At 41.6% G+C, this 18646-nt stretch overlaps 1 protein-coding gene across 1 annotated transcript in view; it reads right to left on the bottom strand.

Annotated features, from left to right (window-relative positions):
- Positions 1-8085: 8085 nt before the first annotated feature.
- LOC138957830 (sucrase-isomaltase, intestinal-like) overlaps positions 8086-18646 on the bottom strand; it is a gene marked incomplete at its 5' end in the record, with an annotated part of 17179 nt that continues 6618 nt past the window's right edge. Inside the window, 12 exon segments of the mRNA XM_070328880.1 lie at positions 8086-8498; positions 9107-9265; positions 10798-10841; positions 11264-11352; positions 12566-12690; positions 13047-13103; positions 13883-13967; positions 15513-15661; positions 16826-16960; positions 17686-17720; positions 18106-18242; positions 18572-18646. The exon segment at positions 18572-18646 is cut by the window's right edge and continues 55 nt beyond it. Coding sequence (XP_070184981.1) covers positions 8430-8498; positions 9107-9265; positions 10798-10841; positions 11264-11352; positions 12566-12690; positions 13047-13103; positions 13883-13967; positions 15513-15661; positions 16826-16960; positions 17686-17720; positions 18106-18242; positions 18572-18646 — 1159 coding nt within the window.

Genomic DNA, 18646 nt, shown 5'->3' with positions numbered 1-18646 from the left:
TGCGAACCGCTAGCTACACCCCTGTCTGCTAAGTCTTGGCCACACGCCTGCGCGCGTGTCACTACTCTAACTTGTTTCTGGCAGCACTGACTGCACTCTTCTCTCTGACAACACCTCCTTGGGATTCTCGACAACCCATCAGCATTCCCATGCGCAACACCTTTTCTGTGCTCTATTTGGAAATCATAGGTGTCCAAAGTAGCTATCCACCTAGCTACAATCCCCTCAGGCTGCTTAAAGTTCTTTAACCATTTAAGTGAACTGTGGTCGCTACGAACTAAAAACGGCCTTCCCCAAAGGTAGTGAGAGAAATACTTCACAAACTTCACTACAGCGTACAGCTCCCTGTACGTTGTACAATAGTTCTGCCTAGACTTAGGCAAGGCACTACTTGCATAAGCAATGACTTTTTCCTCCCCATCTTGTACTTGCGACAATACTGCGCCAATCGCAGTCGCGCTAGCATCAGTATCAAGCACAAACTTGCCCTCCCTAGTAGGGTATGCTAAGACAGGAGCAGAGACAAGTGCCTCTTTCAGTCTATCAAAAGCCTTTTGACACTTTTCGCACCACACGAACTTCTGATTCTTTCTCGTCAAATTTGTCAATGGACCAGCTATTTCAGCAAAGCCGGAAATGTACTTTCTATAGTACGAAGTAGTTCCTAAGAACGAACGAACGTCTGTGACGCAAGTCGGCACAGGCCAACTCGCCACTGCTTCGACTTTCGATTTCTCGCAAGTCGTCCCATGACGTTTTACAGTATGCCCTAGGAAGGTACATTCGTCTTGGAACAACAGACACTTTGATGGTTTAAGCTTGAGATTCGCATCTCTGAATTTCTGCAGCACCATTCTGAGATTTTGAAGTGCCCCATCGTCTGTTTTTCCTAGACAAATGACATCATCAATGTAGACAAGACACCTCTCAAACAAAAGACCACTGAGGACTAACTCCATAAGCCTCTCGAATGTCGCAGGACTGTTGCAAAGTCCGAACAGCATAACTTTGAACTGATAGAGTCCCTTGTGCGTTGCAAACGCAGTCTTATGCTTGTCTTTCTCATCCATTTCTACCTGAAAGAAACCTTGCGCTAAGTCTAGCGTTGAGAACCAGCGCGACCCAGACAAAGCGTCAAGCGAATCCCCAATGTGGGGTAGAGGGTAAGCATCCTTCCTTGTGCGTTCATTCAGTTTCCTGTAATCGACACAGAACCTGACAGACCCATCTTTCTTTCTAACCAAAACAACATTGGCCGCCCATGGGCTGTCACTAGGCTCTATGACATCTTCTTTTAGCATCTTCTCTAGCTCTCTGTCAACAACTTCCTTTTGAGCTATAGGCAGACGCCTAGGAGGTAACTTCACAGGTCTACTGTCTTCCGTATCAATTGTGTGTCGGACCTTCTTTGTCCTACCAAGCTGACCATTGGGACTCATAAAAACATCCTGAAACTCAATCAGAGTATCCCTCAATCCCTTTCTTGTGTCTTCATCGACACCTGGAGACACGTTAGTCACCAAACTTTCAAGGTAGCTAGGAAGCTGGTCGGAATGAATCTTGTCTTTCTCCTCACTTTCTTGTGACAATGAATTCAAAGGAACGGCAGTTTCTACAGTGGCAATGACAACGTCTGCTTTGATAATAACTTCTTTATCAGACAAGTTGGTGACAGGAACAAACACCTCGTCTTTACTGACTTGTACCAAACATCTGGGAACTTCAAGCTTTGTTTCACTCTTGAAACTGTCTACGCCTTCTAACAATCCATCAGCTTTTTCTTTAAACCTGGACTGAACAAGGAAACTTCTCACGAAAGCTTCAGACCTAGCTGGCACTACGACAGTGTCACGCACCTGCACTCTCGCGCATGTGTCAGTCACTTCCCTCTTCAGCTGAACTGTCTCTTCTCCTATCTTCAAAGTTCCCTGTGCCAAGTCTAGCAGACACGAATGTTTCTGCATGAAATCTGTTCCCAGTATGCCCTCACAGTTGCCTATGTCCCCAACAACGACACTATGGGAAAAACTTTTGTCACCTATCCCCAAGTCTAGAGTCACTTCACCCCGAATTTTCAAACCCTCGCCACTAGCAGTACAAAGATTCAACTTACTTTTCCGAAGTGTAGAATGCTTGCCTCTTGCTTTCTCAAAGACTGAAGTACTAATGACTGTGGCAGCAGAACCACTGTCTACCAGAAAGTCAACCGCGTCTCCCCCATAAATTTTCACTGACGCTACCAAACATCCTGTCCTGGATAGTACGCATGACCGCGGTGCGCCCTTTCTAATCGCGTATCTATCATCACCTGTAATTTGTCCTTCGGCTGAGTCTGTCACTGAAGAGACAGACCCAGCCCCGTTCAGTTTCCCTGTTTGCCTGGCGCGTTTTCTTTAGCTGGCCTTTCGTTTCTGTTGTCCAACTTCGTACACTGTCTAGAGTAGTGACCTTTGACCCCACAAGTGTAACACACCACTGAGCTGTTCCTGTTTCTGTTTCCTCCTGTTCCATTACCAGATTGTGAGAGTTTTTCCAGAGTCGCAGCTACCTTATCACTGAGAGTCGTAAAGGCTTTCAGTAACTCGCTTTCTCCTGGATTGTGCTCACTGATGCTTCTGACGCTAGTAGCAGCTTCCTTCTCTGGGTTTTCTGGTTTTCTTCCCTCAAACCTTCCATCAAAAGACTCAAACTCACTGGCTAGTGCTATCGCCTTATGAATGGATGAAGGGTGGTTAAACTGAACATGTCTCCTCAGATCTTTGGAAGGAAGACCACCGACAAACTGGTCAATCACAATCGTCTCCCTAGCCTCCAAAGGCATTCTAGGGTAGGCACTGGACGCAATGCGATTCAAAGCAAATCCATACTCAGTCACACTCTCCTCCTTCTTCTTAAACCTAGACCTGAACTCCACGCGGCGGAGATTTTCCTTTTCAGCAGGATCAAATCTTCTCTCTAGAGCTGTTTTGATGGCATCAAAGTCCTCTAGCTCTTCCACACTAAGCTCTCCTAGCACCTGTTGGGCATTTCCCCTCAATGACATAGCTAGGTTTACACCCCTTTCCGAGTAGTCCCAGTCATTCCACTTTGCGCAAGTTTCAAAATGGCAAATCCAATCTTTCAAGTCCCCCTTTGTGCCTGTAAACACATCTGGAAACCGTTCTTTCCTGCGCAAGGAACTGTTATTCAGAAATGTGCTATGAGCAAACGTCCTGTTGCTAGTTTGTGGACCTCCACTGGATCTATTCCTACCAGGACCACCATTAGACCTGTTTCTGAAACAACGACTGTTACAACTGCTGAACTGTGACTCGCCATCGTCACTACTGCTTTCACCAGGAACATTGGAAACATTGCTTCTACGTCTAGACTCTCTTCTGTTCATTTGCCTTGGAACTCTACTGTTCTGTGCCAACCAACTTGGTACCAACACCCTAAGAAAGCCTAAAACAGCACCCATCTTGCAAACTTACAAGAACACACAACACACAACTGTACGTAATGAAAACGCTCCTGCGAAATTCTAGTGTCACGCTAACTCCGACATCTAAACACAAACGAAATCCTGAGGTCACGGCACCACTTTTGTAACCGGACTTGTTTCGTGTCCGTATCCTACATTTTAGGTTGCAAGGGGAGGCTGAAGATTACCGAGGAGAGATGTCAGTATCTCTGGTCCTAAAATATGCGGTGTGTGAAAATGTATACCTCGCGTTGTGTTCAATCTAAACTTAGTGTCACTACACCCGCTGACCGACCTCGGTGTTCAGAGGAAACCTTGTGTGTTTTTCTCTACTGGACCACTAGAATGTATGTGCGTTATGTGTGAATGTTTTCATCACGTACAGCTTTTACATGGATTACACAACAACAACAAAAGTTAAGGTGAGAGAGAGAGGTTTTTACATACGACATACAACATGAAATCAGGCTCACCCACTTGCATCCAGTCGCCGACGCAACGCACGCTCACGCTCACACCTTTACTACTTTATGGACTAAAACGAAGGAAAACAATTACATGGTTTTATTAATTCCTTTAGATATCACGATACGCAGGACAAAACAGAGTCAAACAATGCATCATGATACAAATATTGGTAAACCCTAGTCCTTACCTAACCTTAACTACCCGCCTACGATTAATTACCTATCGGTTAGTCTTAGCCTACCTACCTATCTTTGTTACCCGAGTGCAGTACTTTTCAGTACTATTAAGCATGTTAGTCAACTAAGGTAATCACCTATGCTTGTACTCTACAGTACAAGACTGTTAACTACGCACACAAAACAGCCTGAGCTTTTGCAGCACAGAGCAAACGAACGAACAACCCCTTAATCTAACATAACATTGCAGGGCTTTTCAGCCGAGCATAACGTATAACGTACATGAACAACAACAATACGAACATAACAACTCAAGACCTTTCAGCCGAGTATGACATACAACACACGTGCATCACAATACACTGCTTTGCAGCAGTAGACCACTACAAACATAACAACTCAAGGCCTTTCAGCCGAGTATGACATGCAACACACGTGCATTACAATACACTGCTTTGCAGCAGTAAAACACTACAACCGTAACACTCAACAACTTAAGGCTTTTCAGCCGTGTATGACATATAACACACGTGCATTACAATACACTGCTTCTGCAGCAGTGCAACAGTACAAACATAACAACTCAAGGCCTTTCAGCCGAGTATGACATGCAACACACGTGCATTACAATACACTGCTTTGCAGCAGTAAAACACTACAAACGTAACACTCAACAACTTAAGGCTTTTCAGCCGTATATGACATGTAACATACGTGCATTAAAATACACTGCACAACACAGGACGTTCACAACAGAAGACAAAAAAAACTAAAGTTCTACATAACTGAGGACAGCTAAAGAGTCGGTACTTGTTCAGTACCGGACTGCCGAATACTTCTGTCAAACAGAGACATAGTACACACTTGTGCAGCGTGTAAGAAAGGGAGAGAAAAAGACGAGGGAAAGAGAGCAAGCACTTATTCAGCGCCGACTGCCGGTATAGCAGCCGTGACCCCTTTTTATACGGCCCAGCCTCTGGCAAAGAGAATGGGGAGTGGGGGTGGGGGTAACCAAGGGCCCGCAACTCTACGCTAGTGATACTGCCCTCCTGCTACACTTTAATGGATTTAAGAAAATGTATCGTCTTTAGGTGTGCAGGAAAATCGCAAAAAAAACCCCTGGCCGGAGCCTCACAGTGTTTTCGTTTCGGTCATTTCAATGTGTATGTTCTCGAAAGAAATTCACCAAGGAAGGTAGTTTCCTGTAGCAGTAATGCCCATGACCTTTGAAGGAAAATTACAAGTGTACCGAGGAAAGAGTACAGTGAAACTATACATAGAAAGGCAGGCCGTTTCACAGGCGCATGAAATAAATCATAGTGGATTAGCACGGAAGATTATCATCGTCAGCGCGCATGCACATAATCACAAAATATACATTCAAGACCCAGAGAGAGAGAGAGAGAGAGAGAGAGAGAGAGAGAGAGAGAGAGAGAGAGAGAGAGAGAGAGAGAGAGAGAGAGAGAGAGACAGACATGCAGGCAGGCAGACAGACAGACAAAGAGAGTCAGACAGACAGACAGACAGACAGACAGACAGACAGAAACAGACAGGCAAAGAAGCACTAACCATCCAGAACACAAAGACGACGGTATTGTAAACTTCTGTTTTACTGCTAATTCAGTGTAAGATATGCAATTTCAAAGACACAAACGTGCAAAGATTTCACAAACATTATCAGTAAATATATTTCTGCCAACACGGAAATAATTATGGTTCAGCATTAGATACTAATTAAAGCTCTGGGAATCATCATCCATACAAGCGGGCCTCAAAACTATCAATTAGAACTATACTCACGTACAGTTACAGACTGATTACAGATGGTTAAAAAAATAAAGCACTAAACTCTCTAGGCAACTGTCTCTCTCTCTCTCCCCCGCTCTCTCTCTCTGGGTGAATTGTGGGTTGCGTAAGTCCGAGGGGCACATGTAGCCTGTGTGTCTGAAGTAGTGGGTATGTTGCGTAAGGGTGTGCTGATATTGAACTTCAGTTGTGTTTTGTAAATGTCTATGTATCAGTGTATTATGTCTTGCCACACACATGCCAAATTTCCTTGTATTGATGAGGACAATAAAACTTCTTGTATCTTGTATCTGTCTTTCTATTTCTTAAAACTCTCTTTCTCTCTCTGTCTCTGCCCTCCCCCTGTCTCTCTCTCTCTCTCTGTCTCTCTAGAGACAATACAATACTCCCAAGGACAGATTGTAAGAAAAGGCGTAGCCTTAAATCTTAATCCTTGTTAAATAAAGTTCAATTCAAGTCAATTCTCTCTCTCTCAAGGGCCGGATGGGAAAAAGCATGTTTGTATTGCTTATTCTACCTCCCTCGAAAAATAAAGTTCAATTCTCTCTCTCTCTCTCTCTCTCTCTCTCTCTAAACGTGCACACTCACACATATGCACCAATTCCACTGCGCCACTACCTCACTCACTCTCTCTCTCTCTCTCTCTCTCTCTCTCTCTCTCTCTCTCTCTCTCTCTCTCTGTCTCTGCATTCATGCAACCAGTCGGTCATTTATTGTACACGCGGTAGGCATAAACGAAAACATTTCCTACCTTTCCTTGTGAGAAACTGCACTCACCGTTAAAGGTTAGATGAGATGACAACGTTTTATCCACAACTACATTGGAAATAAATGTACGTAGCTATCAATTAATTGATTGCTCAATTGAATGATCTATTTATTCATTCATTTATTAATGACAACCATCGATTACAAACATCATGTTTTCAAACGAGCAAGGCATTGCAATAAAAAAAAATGTGTATCAGACACTAAAATCAAACACATGAGAACTATATACGTCTTTGCTTCATGTCGTCAGTATATCCCTTTGCAGAGGGAAAACGTTTCTGTAAATTGCCATGAGAATGTAAGCGAATTTTCCTTCTCGCTTCTTCCATTGCACATTCATTTATAAATGCTTATATATGGCATTTGTGTGCAACTCCGCAAATCTTCACAGGCTGCTACATGAAATAAAAGAATCCTTTTATTTGAACACATACAAAAAACAACAGCCGGGCTACTTCTTGTGTGGACTGGAATTTGTCATGATTTTTTTCTCAGATTAATACAGGTGTCAATCACGAGATTAATTGTTTAGAAAAATCCCACTCGGCATAGCCATAGAAAGCAGCTAGGCTGTTCATCTTTCCATGTGCGTGTGAGGGGTCGGATGCTCTTATCTCGTGCATGTACACGACTGGACAGATCTGTCGTAACATGAGAAGTAAGGTACACTACACTACACTACACTACACTACACTACACTACACTACACTACACTACAATACAATACAATACAATACAATACACTTCATTACACTGCACTACACTACACTACACTACACTACAATACAATACAATACACTTCATTACACTGCACTACACTACACTACACTACACTACACTACACTACAATACACTGCACTAAACTACACAACACTACACTACAATGCAATACAATACACTACACTACACTACACTACACTACACTGCAATGCAATGCAATGCAATGCAATGCAATGCAATACAATACAATTACAATACAATACAATACAATGTGGTGCAATACAATACAACACAACACAACACAAAACAATTTAAAATACAAGGCCATAAAATACGATACGATACAATACGATTCCGTACAATACGGTGAGATACGATACGATAACATGCAATGCAATGCAATGCAATGCAATGCAATGCAATGCAATGCAATGCAATACAATACAATACAATACAATACAATTCAAAACAATAAAAGACTATAAAATACGATACGATACAATACGATACCATACAATACGGTGAGATACGATTCGACACGATAACATGCAATACAATACAATACAATACAATATAATACAATACAATACAATATGATGAGATACGATACGATACGATACGATACGATACGATACGATACAATACAATACAATACGATATTATACAATACAATACGATACCATGTAATAAGACTTTATCAGCTCAAAATGAGAAATGACATTTTGCCTGTCAATGAACACACAACAACATTAAAACCCATCAATGTAAACAACTATCACACACACACACACACACACACACACACGCACACACACACACACACACACACACATACACACACACACACACACACACACACACACAAACATGTCATTTGACATGTAAATCTAAAATATGGACCAACTATTTAGTATGAAGCAGAAACCACAGGGCAACAGATCATTTCTTACAAAACTCAACATGTGTAAATACACTGGGATATTGTGCTGTACCATTCAGGCGAGTGATACAGCCTGTACGTGTGTTCAGTACACGCTCCAAGTAATATTGTGGCTTCCCAACACTGACCATTGCAGACCGATGATTTGAACCACCTGAAGAACATAAAAGCAGGGAGAAATAGTGTGATCCAACTCTTCTGTAGCCACTAGTAAATCAAGTAGGAACATATTATTCGTAGCTCTCATCTCTACTCGCTCGTGTAAATCAATGAGGCTTTTAGAAAAGTATGTATGCAGCATGTGCTGAATGTTCAACAACAACAAATACAACAACTACATGTATCACAACTATCACAACAATTGAGTACTTACATTAATGAATAAACAGATGGATGAGTAAAAGAAATAATAAAACGATAAATAACTAAAATTTAAAAAAATGAATAAATAAAAAAAATGAATTAATTAATTTTTTAAAAAGGTACATAAATAAGTAAATATATTACGAAAATATATATATGACAAATGCATTTTTTTTACAAATAATGAACACAACACAAATAAACAAACAACTTAATAAATAGATAAACCAATGTATAAATAAATGAGTAAATAAATTATTCAATAAATAATTCAATAAATAAGAAATATATCAATAAAATCATAAAAATAAATAAATAGCTAATAAATGAATAACAAAATAATTAGAAAAATTAAAATTTAAAATGATAAAACAACGGGTTCTATAAACGTGCCCATACCTTGTTAAAATATCTGATGTTCTGTTGCGAATGAAGAACACCATCCACAAACACTGATTGGGGTAAGGCGGAAAGACCGTAGATTTCGATTGTCTCAAACTGCAGAGGTTCTGATGGGCTGTAGTCTATTTTCTTGGGAATTATTTTCATTTCACCAGCCTGCAGGAAAATGTGGATGTTTTTAAATTTCATTTTTATTTTGGTGTATTTAAAAAAATATATAAAACTGTATTGTGAACGACATTATGTTAACACCAGTTCACTCACTGATTGATACAGGAGAGAAAAAAAACACAAATTGTTATGTAGTTCCATTTTCACTATGCAGGGCCGGACCAAATGAGTTGTAAGGGGGGGGGGGGGGTTCCTCCTTTTTGGGGGGGCAAATCAGCGAAGGTGGGGGGGGGGGGTACCTTTTTCTCATCGGATTTCACATTGAATAAAATTTGTTAGAGACACACACAAAATTTATTTAAAAAAACAAAACAAAACAAAAAAACACTCAAGGCAAGGTACATGCTTTTTCCAGGGGTGGGGTTCCGGAACCCCTGGAACCCCCCCCCCCCCCCCCCTGGGTCCGGCCCTGCTATGTTAACTTATTCAATTGTTGTGTGTGACAAGGCAAAGGACGTTTTCTGTTTGCACTCACAAATCAGAAAACAAAGTGGTCATGTACTGTATTTACACCCCCGGTATAGGGGTGTGTATAGGATTCGGTCGATGTGTTTGTGTGTTTGTGTTCGCATATAGATCTCAAGAATGAACGGACCGATCGTCACCAAACTTGGTGAACAGGTTCTATACATTCCTGAGACGGTCCTTACAAAAATTGGGACCAGTCAAACACACGGTTAGGGAGTTATTGGTGGATTAAGATTCTACAAGGACTTATAGAGGCACATATTAATGGTCAAAGAGAAATAACCTTCTCAGTTGGTGGCAGTGAGAATGGTAAGGACGGGGGTGTTTTTCCTACCTCGGAGGAATTTCTTGTTTTCTTTATGTTCTTGTATTCTGGTCTGTGTACGTACGTGTATTTGTGCGAATGGTGACATCAAAACATACAGGGTTATGGCATAAGTGATGCATATCCCAAGACGTGTATTTAAGGGCGGTACCAATTTGGATCACCCAAACGATAAATCGATAAAAAAAAAAGTTGTACAAAATCAAAAGCACAAAGCAGTTTAAAAATTGTTAACACTTTTTCAAAGTATGAAATATATTCTTCATCAGAATGTTTAATTAGATAACTTCAAAAAGAATAAAAATAAATCAGATGCAGTGAACGCAAGTAATTGCCTGAGAGAGAGAGAGAGAGAGAGAGAGAGAGAGAGAGAGAGAGAGAGAGAGAGAGAGAGAGAGAGAGAGAGAGAGAGAGAGAGAGAGAGAGAGAGAGAGAGAGAGAGAGAGAAAGGCACAGAGAAAGGGAGAGAGAGAGAGAGAGAAAGAGAGAGAGAAAGAGAGAGAGAGAGCTAGAGAGAAAGAGAGAGAGAAAGAGAGAGAGCTACAGAGAAAGAGAGAGAGAGGTAGAGCGAGAGAGAGATGGGGGGGGGGAGAGAGAGAGAGAGAGAGAGAGAGTGTGTGTGTGTGTGTGTGTATGTTTGTGTACGTGCTTGCTTTTTTGCGTAATCGTGTATTGTGCATGCGTGTACTTTTCTGTATTTGCATATCAACAAAATGTTACTAACCTTCTCCATTTGAAAAGATATTGTAGAGTAGGACGTGTCATTGACTGAAAAAAGGCAAAAAAATCTTTGACATAACACTGTCAAATTGCTTACCCCAAAAATAACAAAATTACACACAAACGCAGCGGAAAGTTGTTTCTTAACAAACACACACACACACACACACTCACACACACACACACACACACACACACACACACACACACACACACACACACACACACACACACACACACACACACTCTTGCACACATTCCCTCTCTATGCACAAGCACACACACACACAGACACACACACACACACACACACATACATACATACATACATACATACACACACACACACACACACACACACACACACACACACACACACACACAAACACGCACACACACGCACGCACGCATACGCGCACACAATCATTACCACAGTGCATAGTTTAAAACAAAACCATCTCAGTACTGACCATCCGACTCTCCATCGTCTAAAAACAGTTCACCCTGGGCTTTCCAGTTTTCATCAAGCGCGACTATCAAGCCCATGTCCTTCTTTCGGCTGAAAAAAACCCCACACAGTGTCAAATATTTCCAGAAACGTCGCAAGCCTTACATGGATACAAATATACAAATACACAGACACAGACATGATTGGGAAAACAGAGACCGAACTAGTCGGATGTTAATCAATGAGGCTTATATCGCGCATATTCCGTGGGTACAGTTCTAGGCGCTCTGCAGTGATGCCGTGTGAGATGAAATTTTATACGGCCAGTAGATTGCAGCCATGTCGGCGCATATTTACCTTTCACGGCCTTATTCCAAGTCACACGGGTATGGTAGACAATTATTAACTGTGCCTAAGCAATTTTGCCAGGAAAGACCCTTTTGTCAATCGTGGGATCTTTAACGTGCACACCCAATGTAGTATACACGGGGGGTGGTTCGGACACCGAAGAGAGTCTGCACACAAAGTTGACTCTGTGAAATAAATTTCCGCCGAACCTGGGATCGAACTCGCGCTGACAGCGGCCAACTGAATACAAATCCAGCGCGCTACCGACTGAGCTATATCCCCGCCCATGTTATGAACATAAGGTCCATCATATTGACCTCCTGAAATGTAACATGTTTGCGTGCAGGTTAAGCTTTGCGTAGACAACTAACGGAAATTGGTATGTTTGTCAAAATAAGACTAGTACTGATATAATTAAGCGAATCCGAGGTCAGATAACTATGGCGAAGTGCACTTCTGACATCAGGACAATCATATATCAACGATTAAAGGCTGCCATATTCGTAGCGTTCATAAATCACATATTGTTTACATGTGCCAATAATGTTATAAAACTGTACCTAAGGGGATATAATAACGATTGGCTGTAGCTTTCGAACACAGAAAAAATTATTTCAGTATTGCAAAGTGGTGTTGATAGTGTCGAATGTAAACAGAACAGTCTCAAACGCCATCTTTGGTTTACGAAACGTCACGAAGTGACGTCAACGGTCTAAAATTAGCCCAAGTCCTGGAGAACTGTTGCTAAACAATGCAATAAAGAATTAATTATTTCTCGTAATTGGTAAGGACTTCAAACCTAAAACTTTGCAGGAAGCTTAATTTATACATCCCCGCAACGATGAGAAAAGCCCTGGAAGTAATTAAACTAATTAAATAGGACTATGTCAGCCTTTAAGGACCAAAGAAGCAAAGCAAAAATGTGATATGGACATGACGAGAAACATAGTCTCTTCCTTCTAATGTTCATGCTTACCTTTCATACGTGGTAAGCGCAGGTGTCTGCCAGGGAATCACGTGACCTCCACGTAAGTGCAAGTTGAACTTTTCCAGAGGGGTGTACAGGTTGTTGGTTTGTCCCACTGACGTCACTTCCTCTCCCTACAACCAGCCAATCGCTATTTATAAATCATGTTTTGAACTACCGATCCAGTTTTACATTTCTGTCTGTACATACATTTTTTTCAAACGAAAAATAAATAACAAGAGGTTTCTTTGTATACGTTTTTATTTGCACATTTTGTCTCCTCCCGCTGTCTTTGAAAAAGTTTGTTTCTCAAAATAAACCCAGACACACAAATACAAGCAAATGCTCTCTCTCTCTCTCTCTCTCTCTCTCTCTCTCTCTCTCTCTCTCTCTCTCTCTCTCTCTCTCTCTCTCTCTCTCTCTCTCTCTCTCTCTCTCTCTCTCTCTCTCTCTCTCTCTCTCTCTCTCTCTCAGTGTGTGGCAGACCTACCGTGTTGTACTCATACCATCTGGCCTTTGGGAAGTAAGCCTCCACATTGGTCACATTCTGTAAGACAACAACAACAACACTAATAATAAAAGTAATACAATGAAAACACTTATTAATTGACAACTTTGATGAATGTAGATTACACATCCCGACAAGTCTACCCTTTACAAAACATCATTAGGGAAAAATCAGAAGTTGGCAAACATGCAAAAAATGGAAGGAGGATTACATTTTTATTTGAATTAAGCAGTGTGTATATCAACAGTTAAAGGTAAAATGATTCCTTATAAGGTATCACATCAGTTTGGCCATCGCAGACCTATCCATGCTTTTACAAAGGACGCACGTATAAGAGCGCTATAGTATACTTCAACTTGAACAAATACCAAAACTCAACGACTTCTTTCTGTGCAGAGTTGGAATCTTTTTGTTGTTGGTGAATTGATCTCGTAACTGACACCAATGTCAACATGCAAAATTAAAAAAGTCAGACAAAAAAAAATCCAACTCTTCTGTATGTTTGTTTGCTTGTTGTTGTTGTTGTTGTTGTTGTTGTTGTTGTTGTTGTTGTTGTTGTTGGTTCGTGTGTGTGTGTCTGTGTTTGTATGTCTGTTTGTTTTTGTATGAAGGAAACTCTCATTCCGTTTTGAAGATCAGCTACCACCATTCAAAACTCGAGCGTACCAGTGGGTCTGGTACTAAGACAAAAAGGCGGCTTAAACGACACATGAACATCTTTCTCTCTCACAACAAGCATAATTATGTGCAATGAAAAGGCTGCCCCTGAACAACTGTGCATGCATGTACTGCATGACTTTATAATTCTGACCACTGACCGGTTCCAGCACAGGCGAAATGAGCAGCGCTGACCCCAGCAGAAACTGTCGGTCAACATCTCTGGCTTTCAGGTCAGCTGGGAAACTGGTGGAGAAAAAGACAAGAAATCAGACACAGGATGGAAAGACCAGAAATCAGATACAGAATGGAAAGACCAGAAATCAGATACAGGATGGAAAGACCAGAAATCAGATACAGGATGGAAAGAACAGAAATCAGATACAGGATGGATAGACCAGAAATCAGATACAGGATGGAAAGACCAGAAATCAGATACAGGATGGAAAGACCAGAAATCAGATACAGGATGGAAAGACCAGAAATCAGATACAGGATGGAAAGACCAGAAATCAGATACAGAATGGAAAGACCAGAAATCAGATACAGGATGGAAAGAACAGAAATCAGATTCAGGATGGATAGACCAGAAATCAGATACAGGATGGACAGACCAGAAATCAGATACAGAATGGAAAGACCAGAAATCAGATACAGGATGGAAAGACCAGAAATCAGATTCAGGATGGAAAGACCAGAAATCAGATACAGGATGGACAGACCAGAAATCAGATACAGAATGGAAAGACCAGAAATCAGATACAGGATGGAAAGAACAGAAATCAGATTCAGGATGGATAGACCAGAAATCAGATACAGGATGGAAAGACCAGAAATCAGATACAGGATGGAAAGACCAGAAATCAGATTCAGGATGGATAGACCAGAAATCAGATACAGGATGGAAAGACCAGAAATCAGATACAGGATGGAAAGACCAGAAATCAGATACAGGATGGACAGACCAGAAATCAGATTCAGGATGGAAAGACCAGAAATCAGATACAGGATGGACAGACCAGAAATCAGATTCAGGATGGATAGACCAGAAATCAGATACAGGATGGAAAGACCAGAAATCAGATTCAGGATGGAAAGACCAGAAATCAGATACAGGATGGAAAGAACAGAAATCAGATACAGGATGGAAAGACCAGAAATCAGATACAGGATGGATAGACCAGAAATCAGACACAGGATGGAAAGAATTGATCACGTTCGAAAATAACTCTATCGAGTTTGTTTGGATTTAGAAAGAGTGAGTACCCTTTTTGTTCGACGACAAATATTCGACACGTGGTTCCTGTACACGTGACATTATAGGCCAGTCACTAGCGAGCGAGGGCCGTGTCTGTAACACGTGTACAGGAACCACGTGTCAATTATTTGTCCCCGAAAAAGCAAGGGCACTCACTCTTTCACAACACATACAAACACGACAGTTCGTGTTTTTTCTCCTCGGAATTCGTCTATTGCACCATAATTATTATATATATACACGAGACTGAAAACTGTAATTGTCACCAAGAGGAATTTTGAGCTAAAATTTGGTGTGTAGCTTGGATTTGGGGTACATACGGTGTTTAGCAAAATTCCTACCTGTAGTAAAAGAAGAGATATGAGCTTTACATGCCTTTACACAGCCAGCGACAGAATGAATCGGACGATTAAGCACTTTGTGATGGTGACACGTCTTGACTAAAAATGTGACGTCGGGATAATTTGCAGTAAGCAACTTAGAAACCCTTAACAGTTAGTGAAACTTAATTCCTTTGTTTTATTGGAACTCACTCGAACATGAGCGGCCTCATGACAGTGTCTCCCTCCAGGTGCGCCTTGTAGAGAAGTGTGTAGAGGTATGGCAGAAGGCGATATCGTGTCATCAGGGGCTGTTTCACGATGTCAATGAACCGCTGATCAAAGGCCCCGGGATCTTGGTGCTGTGAAAGAAGCAAAGTTAATCTCTTGGGGAATTCAAGTTACGGACGAAAGACAGAAAGACAGAAAGAAAGACAGAAAGGAAGAAAGAAATAAAGACAGAAAGACAGAAAGACAGAAAGAAAGACAGAAAGAAAGAAAGACAGAAAGAAAGACAGAAAGACAGACAGACAGACAGAAAGAAAGACAGAAAGGAAGAAAGAAAGACAGAAAGACAGACAGACAGAAAGAAAGACAGACAGCAAGAAAGAAAGAAAGACAGAAAGGAAGAAAGACAGAAAGACAGACAGACAGACAGAAAGAAAGACAGAAAGGAAGAAAGAAAGACAGACAGCAAGAAAGAAAGAAAAACAGACAGCAAGAAAGAAAGAAAGAAAGACAGACAGCAAGAAAGAAAGAAAGACAGAAAGGAAGGAAGAAAGAAAGAAAAACAGACAGCAAGAAAGAAAGAAAGAAAAACAGACAGCAAGAAAGAAAGAAAGAAAAACAGACAGCAAGAAAGAAAGAAAGAAAGACAGAAAGGAAGAAACAAGGAACGAAACAAGGAACGAAAGACAGAAAGAAAGAAAACCAAAAAGATGGATGGAGAAGGTAAGTGAGTGAGTGAGTAAGCTAGTATTATGTGAGGCTTCATCCCATGTTTTTCTGGGGTTTTTTTAGTTATCGTATATCCTCAGTGATTTTGAGTTTAATTGTCTTAGAAAGTAGGTTATTTCTTTTGCTGGTCACTAATGTGTTTGAACATTATGACGTTCAAAGATGAGATGTGTTTGAACATTGTTCAGAGAAAATTGAAAATGAATCAAAATGTTGTACATAAAAAAAAAAATAAATAAATAAAAAATAAAGTATTATGTGAGGCAGTCAGTAAGTCAGAAAAAGCAATAAAGCAGAACAGACGACAAAATGGAAAAAAGAAAAGAGAAATTACCCGTTTAAACCACCAAAGTTAAACGATTAGTCAAGTTAACACACACACACACACACACACACACACACACACACACACACACACACACACACACACACACACACACACACACACACACATTCACACACACACACGTGTCTCCCTCTCCCTGTCCCCCCTTACCAATCCCTCCACCAACCCAAACCACATCAACCCTCCCCCCTCCCCCACACTCCCTCAAATGTCATAAAAATACCTTAAAATCTGTAGTTTCACCAGGACCTTTAGCGTTATGGTTCCTGGCGAAGGGGTAGAAGGCTCCTAGCTGGTGCCATCGTAAGCACATTTCATACGTTGTCTCCCGCCAGAACCCGCAAATATCTGCGCCGTTCTACAAAGAGCAAATATCTTGAAATACATGCACTATAAATTATGGTCCAATGAAAAAAAAACCAGCAAACATTTGCATATAGGTAACATTCTAGGTAACAATACAAGTGTAACATGTTGTAATTACAAGTGTAATCTTTTGTCAGAGTTTCAAATGAATTTTTGTTTGTTTGTTTGCTTAACGCCCAGCCGACCACGAAGGGCCATATCAGGGCGGTGCTGCTTTGACATATAACGTGCGCCACACACAAGACAGAAGTCGCAGCACAGGCTTCACGTCTCACCCAGTCACATTATTCTGACACCGGACCAACCAGTCCTAGCACTAACCCCATAATGCCAGACGCCAGGCGGAGCAGCCACTAGATTGCCAATTTTAAAGTCTTAGGTATGACCCGGCCGGGGTTCGAACCCACGACCTCCCGATCACGGGGCGGACGCCTTACCACTAGGCCAACCGTGCCGGTGTTTCAAATGAAAAGTCATACTCAATGACCAGTATCTGTCACAAAATTTCAAATAATGGTGTTGGGATTGATAATTACTGTTACACCAAACGAAGTTGCATTGGGTAGGTTTTCAGTACGGGAGTTAAAATTAAGCCTGGATGAATATAATTATGTTTAATTTATGTATTTGGGGTAGCTGACCCTGTGTCTTCATGGTGTATACGTGCGCCGAAAGCATACGCATGTTTGTAACAACAAGGCAGTCAGGTGTACTTACAAAGGAAAAACCAAACAGGCTGTATTCCATGATTCCTGGTAAAAGCAAAAAGATAAAGGGGAATTAAACATGGCATAACTTCAACAACCAGCACTACAAAAGCAACAACAACTTCAATACCAACGTCAGAAATTACAACAACAACAGCAACAACAAAAACTACTACTACTACTACTACTACTGCAGCAGCAGCAGCACTAATAACAAGAACGACGACGACGACGACACTTGAGGTAAAAAACATGACGGAGAGATGCATCTGGGACCATTAAGGTGAGTACCTAACAATGATGGATAGATGCATCTGAGACCATTAAGGTGAGTACCTACCAATGATGGAGAGATGCACCTGGGACCATTAAGGTGAGTACCTAACAATGATGGAGAGATGCATCTGGGACCATTAAGGTGAGTACCTACCAATGATGGAGAGATGCATCTGAGACCACCAGGAGCGGTTGTCTCCCATCCACTTGGTTGCGTAGTGACCGGTACCGGCGAAGTTAGAGCGTGTCATTGTCCAAGGTCGTTTCCCTGGAAACACTCGCTTCAACACCCTAGCAAAGATGAAGGTCAAATATGAGAGAGAGAGAGAGAGAGAGAGACTGAGAGACTGAGAGAGAGAGGGAGAGAGAGAGTGTGATAGAGAGAGAGAGAGAGTGTGTGTGTGTGTGTGTGTGTGTGTGTGTGTGTGTGTGTGTGTGTGTGTGTGTGTGTGTGTGTGTGTGTGAACGCGCGCGCGTGCGTGCATGTGTGCGTGTGTGCGTGTGAGGATGTGAGCGTGCGAACCTGCGTGCGTGCATGCGTCCATGCGTGCGTGTATTTAGGCGTGTGTGCGTGTGTGTCTGTTTCTGTGAATGTGTGCGTATTTAACGAATACACTTACTCATCGGTTCTCATGGCCATGGCGTGGGCATACAGACTGTGTACATCGTAGTGTTGACCCCAGGCCTGCTGCGCC

The sequence above is a fragment of the Littorina saxatilis genome, unplaced genomic scaffold (assembly GCF_037325665.1).
Source record: "Littorina saxatilis isolate snail1 unplaced genomic scaffold, US_GU_Lsax_2.0 scaffold_799, whole genome shotgun sequence".
Taxonomy (NCBI): domain Eukaryota; kingdom Metazoa; phylum Mollusca; class Gastropoda; order Littorinimorpha; family Littorinidae; genus Littorina; species Littorina saxatilis.
The sequence above is the reverse complement of the archived record's forward strand: the minus strand, read 5'-3'. Positions and strand labels throughout refer to the sequence as shown.